This window comes from Thalia democratica, chromosome 4, assembly GCF_965202585.1.
Source record: "Thalia democratica chromosome 4, ktThaDemo2.hap1.1, whole genome shotgun sequence".
Lineage (NCBI taxonomy): Eukaryota > Metazoa > Chordata > Thaliacea > Salpida > Salpidae > Thalia > Thalia democratica.
In genome coordinates, this window is record NC_139168.1 from 45,352,129 (window position 1) to 45,372,638 (window position 20,510).

Here is a 20,510-nt window from a genome sequence, read left to right on the forward strand (position 1 = left end):
AAAAATTATCAACCATATCAAGTTTGTTTCAAATTTTAAGAAGCATAAAATAAAATTAGTATTTTACTTCAAACATAAGCTAAAAAATCAAAATTTTTCAAATCATCAAAGTAGTAGTAACATGATTAGAAAATTATAAGTGATTTTTTTACATCAGTTTAAAAATGTTTAATTTAAGTTAATTTTAACTAATATGGTTCAATAAACGAAATATTTTGTACACCATGGACTTAGACAATCTTTTTGATCGCTTTTTGATCGTTAAACAAACGGTACTAATTATAAAAAAAAATAATCAAGTAGATTTAATTTATAACATGCTATCAATTTTTTAAAGTAGCAAAAAAGGTCAAAAATATAATTTATGAAGTTAAGGTAAAGTTTCATGTTAGTTTTAAAAACTTATTTGAAATAGCTTTGTTTGTTTTATTTATAGTAATAGCGTTTAGAAACGTTAGTAATTTTTATTAGAATGTAAAGAAAACTTTAAATGTTCTTTTTAAATTGACTAAGCTAGCTTCACAGTATTAAAGCTTTTATGACAATTTAGTTTTTTTCTCATTATAATTTTGATTTAAGTTGGGTTTGCAGCTTGATAACTAAGAGATTTTTTTGTGCACCCAGGTCCTTCGACCAAAATTTTTGAATATTTTTTTGTTTTTGCTTAATATGACGCTTTAAAAATATATGTGTTAAACCTTGCAAGATCGAAACGAAACCCATTGCCGACACATGTACAAAAAAAAAACCTACTTTTCAATTTATTTTTTATTTGGACCTGGTAGTAAACAGTTTTTAAAATTATAAATATCGAAACAAAAATAATAAAAGTTTGTCTGAAAAGATAACAAAAAAATGGTAGCTTTTGTACTTCATTAACAAAAAATGAAGTATAAATATGCTGGAAATTGCAGTTTTTGCACAACAATCCCTTACATTAAAACATAAAACATGTGGCCACTGGGATTGAATATAAATTGTTAGAGATTCCTGACTTTCTTCCAGTATATTTAAAAGTTTTTTTTTAATTTTTGATGCACCACTTTAATAGATAATTAAATGTAAAATAGGAAATGGCCTCCAATAGTACAAAATTACTGAAAAGATACTCCTTAAATAAGTTTTAAACCAATTAAAACTGTTGATAAAATGTTTCATTATTTATTTCTTATTTTATTTAGTTTAGTTAATATATAAATATATTATATGTTTTGGTTTTAAGAAAACAAATAGAGAGATCTCATTTCAACTACTGGAGGAGAAATAATGGATTTATTTTTTCAAGAATTTATTTTACAAACTAAGTTTCTGTCAAAGACCTTGTCAGTGCTTAAATAACTCTTAAAAATTTATATAAATTCATTTAAATATGTATGTAATATGTGAAAACTGGTCTGCTGAAATTGAATGATGTGTTTTAATTGCAAGTTTGTAAATTGGTGCAGGATTTGATGTTGAGCATAAAAGTTTTACTCTTGCTAGTTCTCTTCACTCACACAATACAAGGTTATCTAAAAAAATAAGTTTCATAACTGAAAGACCTAGAACAAGACTAGGCCTAAACTCCTTTAGGTATTTGGGACCAAGGTTTTGGTCTAGTGTCCAAGAACAAAAAGAAAAAAGAAGCTTAAATGGGGTTGTAAAAATTTTCTATTAACATGACACAAGAAGTGAAACTTGAGTGCTTATAATCATATGCCTGAGTATATTGTTTTATTTTTTTGTGCATTTGTGTATAAACTAGTTTAATTATATATTTTTTTCTCCCTGTTGATTTCTGTATAAATTCAAGTTTAATTATTTTGTGTTATTTATCTTATTTTTATTATATAATGGAACATTTCTGTTGAGATGTTCTACGTTTTCTAATATAAGTTTGTTACAAGAGAAATTATTTGTCAAGTTTTAAAATATTGATCAAGATTTGTGTTAACTTGATACTAGCAATAAATTACATTAGTTAATCTTTTAGAAGTTTGTTGCTTTATAGTTATTTGTTTTTAAATTATACTGCTTAGTAGTATATTGCTACTTAAATTTTCAACGGCTAATTGTGGATCACTTGGTGGCAGTGATATCATAATTGGATTGCTATTGTTGTTTTGTTCAGAACGTCAGCAGCACATGCTTGGGTGTAAAGATAGGGCAGGTGGAGTAACTTATGATGAGCTCAAACTCACTCACTTGGACCTTCAAAAAATGTTTATCAATGCAGAGGGGAGAGTGTGTTTCTCTACATTAAAAAATATATATATAAATATGCCTGATGATAAAGAGTTCCTAATGACGGCTTTGAAAACTCTCTGTGTTGAAGGTTGTAAGAATAAAACCCATGGCCCACACATATACAAAAAAAAGATTGACATTTTCTACAGGTTTTTTTAAACCACATCTTTTAAAAGCAAGCATTTGCATAACTTTTTAACAGTTGCAATAAATCCCAAATTGCAAAGCTGGTTCCAGCTGGGTGCACAACTATTCAAATTGGACAATTCAAATTCCACACAATTCTTAAAAAAAATTGAAAGGGCACAATTAAAAAAGTAATGTATATTTGTCAAACATGAAAAATACAAATGTAGATTCTATTGATATCTACAAGCCATTTTTTTCTTTTTGCAAAACATTTGATATTTTTTTAGATATGGGTTTAACAAAGAAAAAAACATCTTTAGTAATTTTATAATATATGTAAAAATATTTATGATTTTGCAAAAAAAAATTAGCTTGTAGATATTAATAGAAATTACATTTGTATTTTTTATGTTTGACAAATATACATTACTTTTTAAATTGTGCCCTTTCAATTTTTTTTTAAGAATTTGAATTGTCCGATCTACACATATATATTTTTAATTTTTTCAAATATATATTAATCTTTTGGATATATTCTTATAAATATTTTTTTTTTAAGTTTGAATTGTCAGAATTTGAGCTGTCTGAATTTGAATTGTCATGTAACCGTTCCAGCTTGTTACATAGGAATAAAAATTAACTGTAACTTATATATATATATATATAGTTATTTCAAGTTTCTTTCAGGAAACTTAATATGACAATTTATTCAGTGTATGTAATTAACAAAGCAGGAGGATTAATTTATCAGTATGATCATCACAAGCCATTGTATGAGAATGAAAAGACTTTCAGGTATACCATATTTTTGTTTTGTTTTATATAGTCTAAAATATTTATAACAGTTGAATTATCTTAAAAAGTCTTTAAATTATTATTTTGTTATTACTCAAACAACTTTAATGAAAATTATTCTTTAAAAGTTTATTTTAAAACAAATAACCATTTAAAAAAATTCTATTCAATACTTGTTCTTTCTATTTGAATGAATTAAAAACTAAAAATTAACATTGGTTCATTCTTAAATGATAGCTTTAAGTATTAATTTTAAGTAAGTTTTTGTTTAGTATTAAAATGTATAATTTAATTGAGTTTTTTTTTTTTTTATACTGTTTATTGTGGATAAAACAGGAGCTCAAGAAGAACACTACTGTATTTCATTATATTAACTTAAGAGCTAATGGGGGTAAAACTTTTTTTGGGAGTTATTCTTATTTTTTACATAATTTATTAAGCTATTGATTACTTTTTACCACTTGTTGTTATAATTCAAAGAACATTTGAAAGAAAAGTGATCAAAGTAAGAGATTGGTTCTTAATGGAAGGCAAAAATAGACTATTTGGTAATTACCTAGCATGATGTTGCACCAATATTAAACTGAAATTACATTATATTTGATGTCTATATTAACTATGTTTTTACTATTAGGCTACAAATCTTAGTTTCTAGTCTAATATGTTTAGTCTAAAAAGATACTTTGTTTTAAACAAGCTTTATGAGTACATAAGTAGAATTAAATGTATTTTTTTTAAACTAATAAAACTTTAACATTTAATCGCTTTAATTTTACAGTACTGTAGTCAATATAAAATATTGTATTGATATAATCGAATTATAGTGTAAAATGAAAGCAATTAAGTATTTAATTTTTTTTTTTGTGGTAAATAAGTTTTATTTTATTAATTATGTATTTATAACATGTCATTTTTAGCCTAAAATTATTGTTAAAATAGACCTCTAATAAAATAAAATTTCATTTTGATATTGGGGAAACATCACGCTAGGTCAGGGGTCGGCAAACTGCGGCCGACAGGCCAAATGCGGCCCTTAATGGGTAAATCTGCAGCCCTTGAAAGAAAATTTTGCGGCCCGCGAGCATGTAAATGTGGCCCGCTGAGCAAAATATATTATAAGATTATTTTTCTGTTATTTGGTTTAATTTGTCTAATCTTGCTTTAGCTGCTGTATAACACTTTAAAGTACTAAAATACTTTACTACTTGATTTTAAAAGTGTGAAAAACAAAGAATACCATTCCATCAAGGTTTTTTCTCAGTTTTATAATAGTTTTCTTCTTACATCAGCAAGTTTTTATATGAAAAAACAGTGTTAAAAGTGCTTGGTTTAAGTAAGTTGCTTATATAATACGTATTTAGTAAATAAACTATGCAAATGTGTTCCATTTTGTACAAAATTAATAAACAGTAATTAACTACGATGTCATTTAATTTACAGTTTGGGTATTTTTTAAGATTTTTTTTTTCCTAAGTCTACTTTATAGATATTTTTTACTAAATGTTATATTTGTAATAGCACAAAAACAGTTAAAATTTACATAGAATTAAGAAATAAAGTTTCTTTTATTTTGGTTTTGACACGTTTATATTTTTTAGAAGCTTTCTGTGCAATTTAAATAAATTCCTTTGCACACCAATGTACAAAGATGCTCATATTTTAAACCATTTTTTTTAAATAACTAAGTTAGATTAAGCTTAGTATATGCTTAACTTTCTAAGATTGTTTTTTCTACATGTAATATCTAATTGTGTACAACCACATTATAAACAATATATAAGACATAAATTAAAAAAGTTTTTGTCTGGTGTATATTTTTATTTTAAAAACAATTTTTTTGGCAAATTAAGTTAATTTTTATGAGTTGAACACTGATATACACAGTTGCTGTTTTTTTGAAATAACTATTTAATACAAACTAGATTTGAGTATGGTAAATTTATTAAGTTTGTACTTTGTTAATCAAAATAGTTCATATTCAAGCAAATAAACAACTAAACATTGCAAAACACTCAGACTATGACTACTTGAAGACTTTAAATCTCAGGCCAATTTATTATTTTTTTACTTTTGGATTGAATTGCCTTTTGTATACTAAATTATCAGGCTAGTTTTTTGTCACTCAAGCTTGCTTTTTTGCTTTACATAACGACAAATTAAACTAATGATGTATGTTATGTTCGTTTTCTATATAATATATGTTAAATTTAAAATCTTGCAGCTGATAAAATTTGAAATATTATTTAATCAATTATATTCATTGTAAATTTATTAAGTTTGTACATTGTTAATCGAAATAGTTCAAATTCAAGCAAATAAACATCAAACATTGCAGATATAAAAAACTCAGATTATGAATATTTGAAGACTTCAAATCTCAGGCCAATTTATTCTATTTTTTAGTTTTGGATTGAATTGTCTGTTGTATTTTAAAATATCAGGCTAGTTTTATGTCACTCAAGCTGGCTCTTTTGCTTTAAAGAATAGCAAATTAAACTTATGATGAATGTTTTGTTTGACTACAGAGTTAGTTTTCAGTATAAAATATGTTAAATTAAAAATCTTGCAGCTGATACTATTTTAAATATTTTTTAACTAAATGTTTACATATAAGTTTCAACAATTAGTGTTGCCAAAAAACCTCGAATTCTTCTAAAGCTTGGAGTTTGACATTCTATGCGAAAAAAATATTGAAAAACCTGAATATAAGAACTTTTGAAAAAACCTTGAATTTTAAACATTTTATCCATGTAAAGTAGTGATTTTTTGTTTTGGCACATAAAATCTACCATACAAATGTTTTTTATAAAAAAAAACATTTAAAGTAGCTTAACAATATTTTAAATATTGTTAGGTTATTTAAGACAATTGTTTTACCTTTTATTTTATTTTATACTGAGAATAGAAGCAAACTATTGTACTTTCAAAAAATTATATTTGGTGCATCGCACCTTTGCTTTTTAAATATATTTGCCTATTGTTGTGCTTGCATTAACTAAACCTAGAAACTTTTCTAAAATGCCAAAGTTAAAAAAACACCTCTGGTAGAACGTAGGTATTCTAGTAGAATCTAGAATTAAATAAACAATTTTTGTTGTATCAGTACTCTCATCTCAACAGATTGACTAAGGTAATAATTTGAGTTATGCGGCTTTATAATCTTCAGACATTTCCTAAACCAGACTTCTTGTTGTCTTTTAATAAATAAAAAAAATATTTTGCTCACGCCAACTATAAAATAGATTAAAATTTTAAAGGGTATTTTTTAGTAACTAATTTTGCTACTTTATAATTTGCTTTAAAAAAATTTACTGATTAGTCTGTAGATACTGAAAACAATCATGTTCTTTGTTGGAACTGATTTAAACAATTTTTTTTTCTCCAAAAACTCCTACTAACGTTTTTTTAATTCTTGTAGCTCGTCTTATATTTCACATTACTATTTTTTAAATCCAATATTTTTATTGCAGATAAAGATTGCTATAATCCTTAATAAATTTTTTTACTTCATTAATGGCAATAAAATTTTATGTTTTTGTTTAAAATATTTAAAAAACTTAATAGTCTATTCAATCTGACTTATAATGATTTTTTTTTGCTTTATTTTTAACTTAATATTGATAAACTTTGTTATTTCTTTATTTTCCAAACTTTACTTAAACAGCTTTGCTAAACACACAGGCTAGTTTAAAATTTTAAAAACTCAGACTATTTTAAACCTAGTAAAGATATTTTTAAAAACTCAGCTGTGTGTTAAGCATTTATTTTGAACACTTTGAATAAATCTTCGAAATCTCATAACATTTTTATGTCTGTAGCAGGGGCGTCGCGTGGGGTGTTGCACTGCCGCAACTGCACCACTTTGAAATTTTCTAAGAAAAAAATAAGTATCTATAACGTTTTCGTTATTTTTTTAAACGAAATCTCTTTAAAAACTTCAATTTTGAAAACAACCATTTTGCCCACTTCACTGCCGCAAACTCTTAGCTGACTGCCGCAAATGAACTCAAAAAAGCAAAATTTCTTCAAGAATTACTGCAAAATCAATATCTTGCGGTAAGTAAGCTAAGTTGAAAATTCCCTAAAACAGGACTTGCTTAAGTATCATCTACAAGCTATTGTAAACATAAAATAAAAACAAAGCAAGCTACTGCAAAGGATTAAACTTGAGTTTATGTACCCACATGATTTTTGTAATTTAACAGATCACTTCTATTAAAAGATTTGTCATAAATTGCATATTTTGAAAAAAAGATAAAAACCCTAAATCACCAAAGTCTTAAAAATTTGATTTTTTATTTTAATCTGCATACATAAACTTAACTATAACTGATTATTGTTATCATAAAACTAATAAAATAAATAATAAAATTCAAGTTCTTAAAAAAAGAATTAAGAAGTTTATTATAAACTTCTAGTTCACTCTTACAGAAAAATATTTTAGATTTATATTAAATAAAAAATAGTATTATTGAAACAATCACATATTTAAATAAAGTAAATAGCCTTAATTTAGAAACTTTGATTACTTAGAGTAGTTAAACATTTTAGGAAATTTAGTCTACCTCTACTTTATATAACTTTTGGTTTAATTTTTTCATAAACAAAGCAAAAATTTTAGATAAAATTGTTGAAACATGGTTGCCTTGCCTCATAATCAGAATAACTTAGAAATGTTAAAAACTCAGATTAACCCAAGATAAATTAAAACAGACCAAATTAGAAAAATATTCAGGCTGACTAAAGCAGTTTTAATTTTTACTCTGTAAAAAACAAGGTTATTTAAAATTAAAAAATAAGTGTTTTACCCCTATGGCCACATGAAAACTAACTAACCAAACTTTTACTTCTATAATGGTTACATATTTATAAATTATCTTTAAAATTCTTGAAAAGTTCAACAGCCTCACAACTAAACTTAAAAAAGTTGAGCTCCTGAGAAAAATACTGTCATCAAAATGAAAAAAAAATAAATATTAAATAAAGAAAAGCTACCCTTAAAAAACTATTGAATTTTAAACCTCCAACAAAAAACATTAAAATTAGAAAAAAAGTTAATAAAAATGTTAATGTTTGTAAAAAAAATGTGCAATTAGTGAGGAGTAAGGGGGGAGGGTGTATAGGTACTTTTTTACATGTTGTTCTTATTTTAACTTTTTCAGAAAGCTAATAGTTACTCTTTAATAAACTTGAAATTTCCAATTAAACTTTTAGTTACAACCAGTCAAAGCCAGAGAGTACAATGGTTTATTATACAAGGAGCAAACCAAAACAGCAAAAAGTATAATTTTACTGAAAACCTATATTCTCCATCATTTTTAAAACAATTTTTAATTAAATTTTTTCATTCTAATTTTTTTAAAACTTTATACTTTTGTTGAAGAGAAGTTTTCAATTTTTAAGTATCAATATATATTTTTATATATACAAAAAAAAAACGTTTGTTATAACTTTTTTTTTCTTGGTGTTTTAAATATCTAATTTAGCATTTTTTTTTTGTTTTATAAAAGAAACATCTAAAGATTTTGAGGCCAACTTATAAAAAAAAGATATGATTTTAGTGATTTGATTTATTTTTTGTTTGAGTTTATATTATAAAAATAAGGATTCATTTGTACCTCTGACTGTGAATTACCATATCTCAAAAATTTTAAGAATTTTTTATATTGATAAAAGATGACTTGTAGTTAAATTAAAACTGTATAAAGTAATTTCAGTAAAATAATTCTAAAGTAGATGTTTAGGGCATAAAGGGGGGGGGGGGTAAAACATTTTTTTAAACACTGTTTTAGTTTGTGCCTCCCATTATGAACCTTTTATTGCCTTTGACTTTGACCGGCTATATCTTAAAACATATACTGAATTTTTAAAATCTGTAAAAAGCATCTTGTAGCTTAGTAAAAACTACATAAAATAAGATCAAATTGTTTCATCCCCCATAGGCCCTTTAAAGCAAAGCTTATCTTCAGGTGTAGCAAAAGTTCAGTTGTTTTCAAACTTGACAGTAAAAACATATTTTTATTTAAATAATTGATATTTTTTTAAATTCTGCACCACCTAAAAAAAATACCACGCGACGCCACTGGTCTGTAGTGTAGTTTACTAGTGTTTTTTTTTTCTTGTCTTCTTAAATATTTTGTATTTTTTTATAATTATGATAAATTAGTTAGGTTACCCTTGATTAAAAGCAAATTTTTAACTTTTTTAACTTAAATAAATTAAAGCTGGTTTGATATAACTCAGACATTTTTTGCTTTTGAAGTGGCAACTATGAAAAACACTTTTTTAAAACTTTTTAGAGTTATCTTTAAAAAAAAATTGAATATCTTGTAGGTAATTTTTTTAAATAAAAAATACACAAAAATGTTAATCAAAAGTTTTGGTTATAAATATTTTTTATCTGCTCCCTACAAGTTTTTTTGTAACATTATAAAACATTTTTTACCTATATAAATAACAATCAATGTTTTTCATAAAAGTTTTAATATACTTTCATTGCAAATCATCAGAAACTTACTGCAGACATTTGAAGTAGAACAATAGCTTTTTAAGAAAAAACAATGAAGTTTAGAAAACATCTTAAGTAATTAGAAATAGATTGCTGTAAAAAACCATTCAACAAAAATCAATTGATGTAATATAGTAATTAAACAAAATGTTTAACACAAACAAACACACTTTTAAGTAAATAAAATAACCAATCAAACTTTTAAACTAATTAACCAGAGACACTTCTAAAAGATAAAGAAGTTTTATAGTCAAACTCTTTCTGCTCACACAGTTCTGGTTTATTTAAAGTATTGAGATTGCTTCTAGTCTAACCAAATCAATGGAATTTGTAAAGTTGTAAATAACCTTAGATCTTGATAAATCATAGTTCTATAGAACTAATACAGTCAACTTATAACCAAGTTAAGCCTAGAGCAGGGTTTCCCAAACTTTTTTGCAAATGGGCCCCTCTAAAGATATTAAAAAGCCATGGCCCCCTTCAACAAGATTACTCAACAACTACAATAAAAAACACCTAAGACCTTCTTTTTTTATGCTCTTCATCTGCAATTCGAGAATATCTAGTGTAAGTTTCTAAACTACCATTAAATTCACCTGAGACCTCTTTTTTTTTTGTTTTTTTTTTTTGCTTCTCATCTGCAACTCCAGAATATCTATTGTAAGTTTCTAAACTACCATTAAAAACACCTGAGACTTTTTTGTTTTTTTGCTCTTCCTCTGCAACTCGAGAATATCTAATGTAAGTTTCAAATTATGATCTCATGGCCCCCTGAGTATCTGTCATGGCCCTAGAGTAATATTTGTTTCTAAACCAGTTCTCAGATTGGAACTGAAAGACCCCACCTTGATAAAAGTTGTATTATTTACAAATTTAATTGCTTTTGCAAAAAAAGCTATATTGGACAAACATCTATGCATCTAAAAACAAGAGTAAATGAACATATACCGAAATGTGTATTAAACTTTATAAAAGAAAAGACTAATAACAAGACGAAAGCTGTTATAAATGCAACAAAAAGATCTTTGATAGCAGACACCTGATTAATAACGTTAATTGTGCAAAGAACTATGATTTATCAAGTCTTTAGGTTATTTACAACTGTACAAATTCCATTGATTTGGTTAGACTAGAAGCAATCTCAATATTTTAAATAAACCAGAACTGTGTAAGCAGAAAGAGTTTGACTATAAGGTTTCCTTATTTGTTTAGAAATGTCTCTGGTTAATTAGTTTAAAAGTTTCATTGGTTATTTTATTTACTTAAAAGTGTGTTTGTTTGTGTTAAACTTTTTGTTTTGTATTTTAAAATGTTAGTTTTTTGCGTTATTAATTACTATTTTACAACAATTGAGTTTTGTTGATTGGTTTTTTACAGCAATCTATTTCTATTACTTAAGTTGTTTTCTAATTTATTGTTTTTTCTTAAAAAGCTATTGTTCTACTTCAAATGTCTGCAGTAAGTTTCTGATGAGTTGCAGTGAAAGTATATTAAAACTTTTATGAAAAACATTGATTGTTATTTATATAGGTAAAAACTATAGTAGACTTATGTTTTTAATGTTAAAAATTTTTTTTTGTTAAAACTTAAAGTTAATTGCTTTAAAAATGAGAAAGATAGATTTTTAGTAAAGTGTTCAAAGTTCTAAAAAAATTGTTCTTTAAAATTTTTGATTTCTTTTGGTTGTATTGGATTTTTTTTTACAAAACTGGCTATGTTTTAAAATTTTAATTTTTTATGATCTATAAAAAGCATCTTATAGTTTGTGCTCTTAAATTCTAAATAAGAGTCAATGTTAATTTTTGTAAAAAAGCAATGAGTTTTTGAATTTGAATTTTTTCGAATTATAGTTGTTACACTTACAATATTTCACACAATACCAAAAAAAGTACAATAAGTATAGTATTTTAAAATAGTTACATAACAATTTAAATTAAAACAACTCAAACTATTTCAAAAGATCAAGGGGCCACATCTCAAAAGAAGATAAAATTGCTATGTAGGTCTAATTTTAAATATAACAATTAATAAGTAATATTATGCAGAATTTAATCAAAAACTGTCTGAAACAGTTTATATTTGAATACTTTTAATTGATAGACTAAGAATTTAGAATGTGTTATCATGTTTTGTTGAGTAATTATGTTTAAGAGTATATAATGTATTTGTATACTTACTGCAAACTTTTTACTTAAACTTAAAAACATCTGGTCTGATAAATAGTATTAGGTTTGCCACACACTTAGAAAAACTCGAGCTAGTTTGAAATTTTTTGAAAAACTTTGCTAATTTGATTTTTTTGAGAAAACCCTGGCTAGTTTAAATATTTCTTAAATCTCAGGAAAAGTGTTATAAATTAACTTAAAAAAAAGGGTTTTTTAAGCATTTTTGTCAATGTTTTTGTATTTTGTTATTTTTTGAGTTGAATAACAGTAATTTTACTCAAGGTTTTGGCTCATACTATATTTTTTCCTACTCAATCATAAACACAGGAATCAAATTGGTTTTTTGGCCTAAAGAGTGGCAACCCAATAATATGTTTTTAAACTGACTTTAAAATCAATATTTTTATATACAATAATAGAAGCATTTTATTTTCGAAAGAACAAAATTAACTTATTTTTAACCTTTTTTAACTTTCATGCAGTTTTCCTTTGGAGATTTTTCTAGAAGGGCGAAATGACCAAATAGAAGTAGTATTTGGTCAACAAGATGGAATTCAAGTCGGTCATGTTGTGTTAGCAGTTAATGGAAAACAAGCGAGAGGTAGAAAGCTTGAAAATGGAACTGATATAATAAAAGTTGTAAAAAGTTATAAAAAAATTCTAAAGTAATAGTCTAAAATGTACCATTTTAAAACTAGTTTCTTGATGATTTAATTGAAGTAATCAATATATATAAAATCAGGGTTGTCAAAAAACCTGGAATCTTAAAAAACCTGAAATTTGAAAATTTAGGCTAAAAAAAACCTGGAATTTGGAAAATTTAGAAAAGACCTGGAAAAAATTGGAATGTTAAATATTAATCATTAAAAAACCTGAAATTTTAAACAATTTTTACAATGTAAAATAATGAAATATAGAATTACCACAACAAATCTGTCATATAGATAAGTTTTTTAGTTATCATTAATTTTTCAATTGAAAACACATTTAAAGCACCTTTACAGTATCTTTTCAATGTTTATATTCTATTTAATACATTTTTAACCTTAAACTTAACTTAGAACTTAAAAGTAGACCAAAAAAACCTGTACTTTCAAAAACCTAAGATAAAGTCAGAAAACCTGGTAGAAATATCTCAAAAACTTTTGGCAACCCTATAGAATTAAGGTTTTTGTAATATTTATAATTGAAAATGATTAAATTGTTTGTGTACTTCTTAAAGATATGTTTTTGAAAAATTAACATTGGTTCTTATATAATATATCTAAGTATGAACTAAATTTAACTTCTTATAGACAATTAAAGTTTCTATAAAATTTTTAGATATAGTCTAATTTGTAAAAACTTCCTATTACAAACCTATAGCCAGCAATTTTTAATTGTCACTTTCTTTAGAACTTTCTAAGTTCACTAAAAATCAATATACTTTTTAAATTTTTTGAGCTAAAAGTCTAAAATTTTATGAAACATATCTTTCAATATTTTTAAAATTCCTTGATTTTTTTATAGAATTTAAAAGTTTATTTTTCAAGTGAGGAAAAAGTAGATTTTTGTTTACTTTTTGAAAAAAAAAGTGATACATGTTTATATGTTGTTTTAGACAAGTTTTAAAAATCTTTTAAGATTAGAATGAGAAAATTTAAACACAATCGCTTAAATTTTATGTGAAAAGATATTTTTTTAGTAAAACATTATTTTTTATGCATTATTAGTTTATGTCTTCCATAATTAGCCTAAGTAACTCTCAAACTTTCATCGCTTATGTTTGAAAAGTTACTTTAAATTTAATAAACTCTAAAAAGAAACTGATAACATTAAATGAATGACTAATAATAATTTACCCTCTCTATGTCGTAAATCCTACAAAAAGTAAAAAGGAAAACTTAATTGTTTTTTTTACTAATTGGCAATTGATTATTAGTTAAAGTTTTTTGTTTAACAGGCGATTGAGGATGAATCAAATTATCCAATTAGCATTAAGTTTGGAAAGCCACAATTAACTTCAAACTTAAAGATAATGTATGCATCCATGTTCCACTCACTATATGCAATTAGTGTGCAGCTATCTCCAGAATCAAACAGCTCAGGTAGAAAGTTATTATTTTCTTTATCATTTTACAGCTACAATAAATTAGAATACCTGTGCTAAAAACATAGTTGCCACTTAATTAGGAAAATTTATTTTCTTCAAGATTTTCAAAAAATCCAAGAAATTTAAACGTTTATAATGAGTCATGATTTTTTTTTCTTTTACAAAAGTCAAACATTTACCAATACATCAAAGGAAAAAATTATATGTACTTATTATTTTCACCTTATAACGATTACTACTTATTATCTTACAATTTTTTTGAAAAAAAAATCATAGCTATTTGTAAATAATATTTACTCAGTACAGTTTTCAGTGTTAGTTTTTTATAATGTGTTTATTTGAAAAATAACCATCGAACTGCGATCAGGTTACCACTTTTCTGGCTAGTTTAAATATTTGTAAATACTTATCAGAGGTAGGCATGATCACAATAAACATTTGTTGATAGTCGTCCGGTGCAGTCTAGTGTTTATTATATGGTGGCTAAAACATCTCAATTTTGCTGATGATAGCCAAAAGATTGTTACTACTTAAGGCCATAGGAAAAAGGTCCAACACTTTTTTTCCAAAAATTAATACTGGCTCTTGTTTGAAAGTTTAGACTTTAGATCATATACTGTAAGATACTTTTTAGAGAAAAAAAAGTCAATTAACTTTAAAGATATATCTAGTTTTGTAAAAAAATCTGATACAACCATTGAGAACAAAAAATAATTATGACCGGTTTTCTTGGAATTTTGAAGAACTAATTAAATTTCTACTACCTCCTATAGTTTTAAAGCATTTCACATCAAACTTTCAGGAACTTTTTAATATTACAGACAACTTGTAGTAAGCAAATTAAAAAAGGTATGACAGTTTTTTTTTTTTTTAATTACAAAAGAAATCTGTTTCCCACAAATTGTTCAAAATTTAAAAAAGAATAGACTGAAGAAAGTTTGAAACAATTACTCAAAAACTGAAGGAGCAGATAGATTTAAAGTAAAAAGTTTGTTTTTGCTATTTTAGTTTGCGCCTCCCGTAAGAGCATATCAAACTCTCTATTTTTGATTGCTTATTTCTCAAAGGTTACTTTGAATTTTTTAAAACGGTAAAAAAAAACTGGTACCTTAGCTTTTTATGTGAAATACAAAAAATAAATTAACGATGGTTTAAAAATCTACCAGTTTATTGCACGTTTTCTTCAAATTAATTTCGGACAACCGTCCTTCATCAGTGAAACTTTAAAACTAGTAGAACTAAACACATTCATGCAACAAAAAAATAAATAAAAGTTAAAAAATATATTATGACGTAGTAGTTCAAAACTGTGTATAAAACTAAAATTTTAAAAGCTAGACGATTTTTACATTGTAATAATATTTTCGTAAGTAAAAGTAAATCCAAATGAAATTAATATAAAAACAAACACTTTACCAATATAAACTTTAAATTAAAACTATCTTAGTGAGGAACTGTTTGATGTTAGTTATTGTTAATAAATAGTTACTGCTATCGGCGAAATATAAATAAAAATAAAAAATTTTCCCAAACAATACTTAAAGTAATTATAAAAACTTTTATTAATAACAAGCTGTATCTTACAAACTTTTTATCTTAAAGAAATAGTTTAATCCCTGAATAAAAATAACTATTTTGAAACGAAACTTAAATCTAAATAACATAATAACACAAAAATTATATAAAGAATTAAATTAACTTGTTTCAGCAGCAAATTATTTTTTCTAATATATTGTTTTTTAAGGTAAACATTTTATCAAATAAACAAACGGTTAAAAACCATTGTGAAACAAAAAATATTCTTTGTGAAACTATCTTATTAAAAACCGATTACTGTAAAATTATTGATTTTATAAGTTTGCTATTATCTATAAAAAGGCAGTATTGTTTTATTTATGTTTATACTTGCTTGTAATAAATTAACCCATTTACTCTCTAAATAATCTAAGTTCGTATGGTTGCTTGTTGAGTCTGTAAAAGTGATTGAATATGCTTCTTCAAAGGTCCTGGACCGATTTGCGAATTATTTATAAATCTTTTTATGTGAAAAATTAAACTAGATTTCAAAAGTAAGTGAAAACCTAGTTACCGGTTGTCTTTAAGCCATTTAATTTTTTAATTAAAAGAAAACTCTAGTAAAGCAAACTTAATATTAAAACTGATCTTTAATTAGCTTGCAAAAGTCAGTTAAATCCTAGTAGCAGTTTTTAACTATTTTTCGCGTAGCAACTAAGAAAATATATTTATTTGATAAGTTGTATGTTTTAAACTGTTGTTTGATTGAGCTTAAGAAGTTCAACTAAAAATTGTACACATTTAATTAAAATTAGCATATCTATTTAGGAATTCAAAAACTAGAAGTTGATGCATTTTCTTTGCAATGCTACCAAACGCACACTGGAGTGAAGTTTTTTGTAATTTCTGATCCTAAGCAGGTTAGTTGAACAGAGTGATACTTTTAGTTGTTAAATAGCGTTTATTTATTTTTTAGCATTTTTTAAGTTTGATTAATGCTTTAATTTTTTTTTTTTTTCCAAAAATCATAAACTTACTAAAAACATACATTTATTTTAGAATGGGGTTGAAATGCTGCTGAACAAGTTATATTCAGTTTATGCTGATTTTGCACTTAAGAATCCGTTTCATTCTTTAGAAATGCCTATAAGGTTCGAACTTTTTGATCAAAATGTAGTTGGAGCAGTTGAACAAGTAGAAAAGTACGGACATGTGTTATCATGAGCAGTTTTACTAACTTGATCACATATTCTTTGTTTAACTTAAAAATAAATTAAACAACTTTCTTCGCCGAAATTTTTTGTGTTAGCAAAACACATATTTTTGAAAGTGCAATAAATAAGTTTTTGAAATGTTGTAGCGCAAACTGTTCAATCAATTAACTTTTAATCCCCTAACAGAGGTATTTAAATTATTTTAGAATTTTTTAAAAACTGTTAAGATTGTTTTATAATAATTTTAAGTGTTTTATTTTTGCTGTATATCACAAGTACTTATAAGGCATGTTTTAATTCAACCCTATCTTCTTAAAATTTATACCTACGCCTCACCTAACCTCAGAATTAAAGTTAGCCAAATATACATAAACAGTTTTTATGCTATTGCTCAATACTTTATTAATTTTCTTGACGAAGTTCATTCTTATATTTTTATTTGTTTATGTTTAGAATCGTGTATTCAATTTGATATTTTTGTGATGCACATTTATTGACTCTAAAAAAACAAAACTTTAGTGTTTACTAAACATGTATAGAATATTTTTGTTGTATTTCATCGTTTAAAAACTTTGTTATTTTCAAAAAAATTGTTTTATAATTTTAGAGTGTTTGTGGCAGGGTTGCTACACACTCAGAATAACTCAGACTAGTTTGAACATTTTTCTAATCCTCAGGCTACAATTTTTGACTTAAAATTTTTTTTTAATGAAAACCGTGACTTTTAAAATATTTTAATTATTATTATTTTATGGGGATCATATCATTTTTAAACTTTTATTTTCTAACTCGATTGAATAAAACTACTATTTTAAGCTTAGTTTACTAGAAGTTTCAATACATTAACAGAATTGCTTCTTTAGTTTTACTAATTAAAAAAATTAATGTCAAAATTACAAGATGTAAGCAAGGAGCACTTTTTGAGTAAGATGTACGCATCGTTACCCATTTATTTTTTATTAAAAAAGCTATGGGATTCTCCGACAAGAAAATACGCCTAAGATCTTTTTTTGCTTTTCATCATCAACTCCAGAATATCTAGTGTAAGTTTCAAATTATGACCTCCCCTTTTCTTCTCACACCTTAGTCCTACTAATTTTCCAAAATAACCCCTAAGGAGGCCAAATTGCCTAATTTGGAAAACCCTGGTATACATTGTTGAAAATTGTGCTGCTTTGGAGTTGGTTTTTGCACGCTTTTTAACAATTGTTTTTATTTTTTAATTCATTTAAGACTGACCAAGTCATTTTAATAACTAAACCACGACATTGTTATATTTTAACATAAATAAAACACTATATTTTATTACATTGCTACTAATGCAAAATCAACTGCTTTATAATAAATAAGATAATACTTGTGATTAAAACTAAACATCAAGTTAAGTTTTTTATTTTGAACAATTTATTTAATTTTAAAAAGTTCTAGTTCGTAATAGTAAGTCCTCTTTTTATAAAAACTAAAGTAAACTTTTGTAAAATTACTATAAATGACCTTTTTAAATACTCTTAGTAAACTAGTTTACAAAAACTTGCGCTGAAAGCAAGAGTCTGACAATTTTTTTTTCTATTTTCTTTCCTTAAAGTCTGCTTCTCAAAAAATGTAAAAACTTGAAAAAAATTTAAACACGAACGATTTAAAACGAGATATTAAACTAGTGAAACAATCTTAAACTAATACATAATTTTAGGACTACTGTCATGTAGCCTTTAGATTTAGAAATTAAGTTCAATGAATATAGAGTTTTACGTGGTCGATTTAACAATGATCGCGAGTTCGAAATAATTTTTTCATGAAATTAAACTTAATTACTATTATTTTTTTAGTTTCTTGCTCATTATAACTTGTTATTCAACTTTATCATAAACCCAGGCTAGCTTGATGTAACTCATAGTAGTTTTCGGTAACTTCTGGCTTTTTTTTGCCTGGTAGAGTTGCAAACCTATTGAGGTATAACTAAGAATTTATTTAGTTTGTCGAAAGTGTTGCGCTAATGTTCTTCTAAATTAAATTATTTTTTTATTAGTCTTATAAAATCTTCATAAAACAGTTATTTATGGACTAACAAATTTTATAGTAAATCTAATAATTATTTTATTAACAACTTTGGAAAGTTATGTAAATAATAAACAAGATCATGTAGGTTAAAAAAAACACAAATTTACTAGTTGTATTTAACTGCAGAAACCTTTAAAATAGTTTGAAAAAACTTATTGTTCAGATGAATGGTGTATGACAACAAATGTTGTGAGTCATAAAGACAGGATAGCTATAAAACTGGAATTTGAAAGAAAAAAAAACCTTTTTAAATAAAAAAAATGGGTTTTTATACAAAACTCTTTAAAATCTAGAAATTTCGGTTTTTGACAACTGTGATATAATGCATATTAAATTAAGTATTAAAAGAACTTCATTAAATGTTTTTATGGTAACAATTAATTTTTGTTAGTTGTGTGTGTGAATAGAAAAGTACTAAAATAAACAAAACATTCTTCATTTTTTGACTTTTGGTTTTATAGTATTTTATCTTTTCAAAAAATTTATCAAATTTATACATCATTGTTTAAAATGTTGTTTAATTAAATAGCTTGATAAGTAGTAACTGAAAAATTACAACAAAACTTAACTATATTTTATGGCTATTTATTTTATATCAACATAAATGGTTTTTAACAATCATATGGAAAAAATTTAAAAGGAATTGTTTTAAAACTTTGGTACATTTTTCAATAGAATATAAGTACCAATACACAATTTTAAAAGTAATTTAAGTTTATCGATTTTTTTTTAAATTTAAGATTAAGTTAAGATTGATTAAAAAAAGATTTACTTGCAAAGGTCTGAAAGAAAACCTGGAAAGTATTTTTTTTAACTCATGACAACCCTGAGTTAAGTATAAAGAAGTAAAAAGTTATAGGTTTCAGACTTTTAGGTATCTGTTGAATTATTAAAAATTAACAAACTCATGACTTTCCTTTGAGTAAGTTATATGCTTAATTACAGTTATTGTCAGAGAAAAAAATTGTCAGAGGAGTACTAGCTTGCTATGATGCAATACCGAAAAACTCATTCTTACAAGTTGTAATTGTCATCCGGAAAGTTAGGCTCAGTGATTGAAATATCAACCGGTATTATACCGATCTCACAGAAGTAAATTAATGATGTATCAGTATAGGAAACACGCGGGCCGAAACTAACTTTTTAATTCAAGTAAATCATAGCCGTAATGTTAACTCAGAGAAACTGTTGTTCTTATCATTAATTTTATGGTAGAAAAAAATGAGACAAATAAACGAAAATCCACAAACATGATATCAAATAATCCAGTCCACGAAGGACTTTATTTTCTACATAAAAGAAAATAAAAACTATATTTTAAATTCTGTAGATTAAATTTTTAAGGCTTAAATTTTTGGTATATACTACTACTTTTGTATAACAATCTTTTGTTTAGGTAAACTAGTACTAATTATTAAAAAAAGCATTAAAAATCGAACTAACAATTTTTAGTTGTTTATAAGATATAATTTTGAAAACACGCTATTGTTATTTTGAAGCTCACCGAAAATATTTATTAACTAAATCAGGTTAAATTGATAATTTTTGTCAAAAAGTACGGTAACTGTTATTTCTGACAAGCTTAGTTTTTAACAGCTCCAAAGTAGAGAAAATTATCATTTTTTAAGAATTTTAATCTTTTCTTGGTGAAAGCTGGCTATATTAAAATACAAACATTTTATTTATTACTCAAACAAGTATTTCTTATAATGTAAAATATTTCTATTTTTATTTAATTTTTGAATCTTTTTTGTTTATCTTGGCTAAAGATAAAAAGTAGTTTACTTTGTTATTATTTCAACTCTGCT

General features: G+C 25.0%; 1 protein-coding gene across 1 annotated transcript; it reads left to right on the forward strand.

Annotated features, from left to right (window-relative positions):
• Positions 1–3,046: 3,046 nt before the first annotated feature.
• On the forward strand, positions 3,047–17,381 carry LOC145833734 (trafficking protein particle complex subunit 4-like). Its single transcript, XM_082940893.1, has 5 exons — positions 3,047–3,150; positions 12,306–12,459; positions 13,766–13,910; positions 16,259–16,350; positions 16,490–17,381. Exons 1-5 carry the CDS (start codon positions 3,053–3,055, stop codon positions 16,652–16,654), a joined length of 654 nt encoding a protein of 217 aa, XP_082797019.1. The 5' UTR covers positions 3,047–3,052; the 3' UTR covers positions 16,655–17,381.
• The last annotated feature ends 3,129 nt before the right edge of the window (positions 17,382–20,510 follow it).

Bases quoted from the DNA above. Each gene is read 5' to 3' on its own strand.
- LOC145833734 (XM_082940893.1), top strand. From the start codon at position 3,053: ATGACAATTTATTCAGTGTATGTAATTAACAAAGCAGGAGGATTAATT. The intron at 3,151-12,305 runs GTATACCATATT...ACTTTCATGCAG, and splicing joins GAGAATGAAAAGACTTTCAG to TTTTCCTTTGGAGATTTTTC. The intron at 12,460-13,765 runs GTTGTAAAAAGT...TTTGTTTAACAG, and splicing joins ATGGAACTGATATAATAAAA to GCGATTGAGGATGAATCAAA.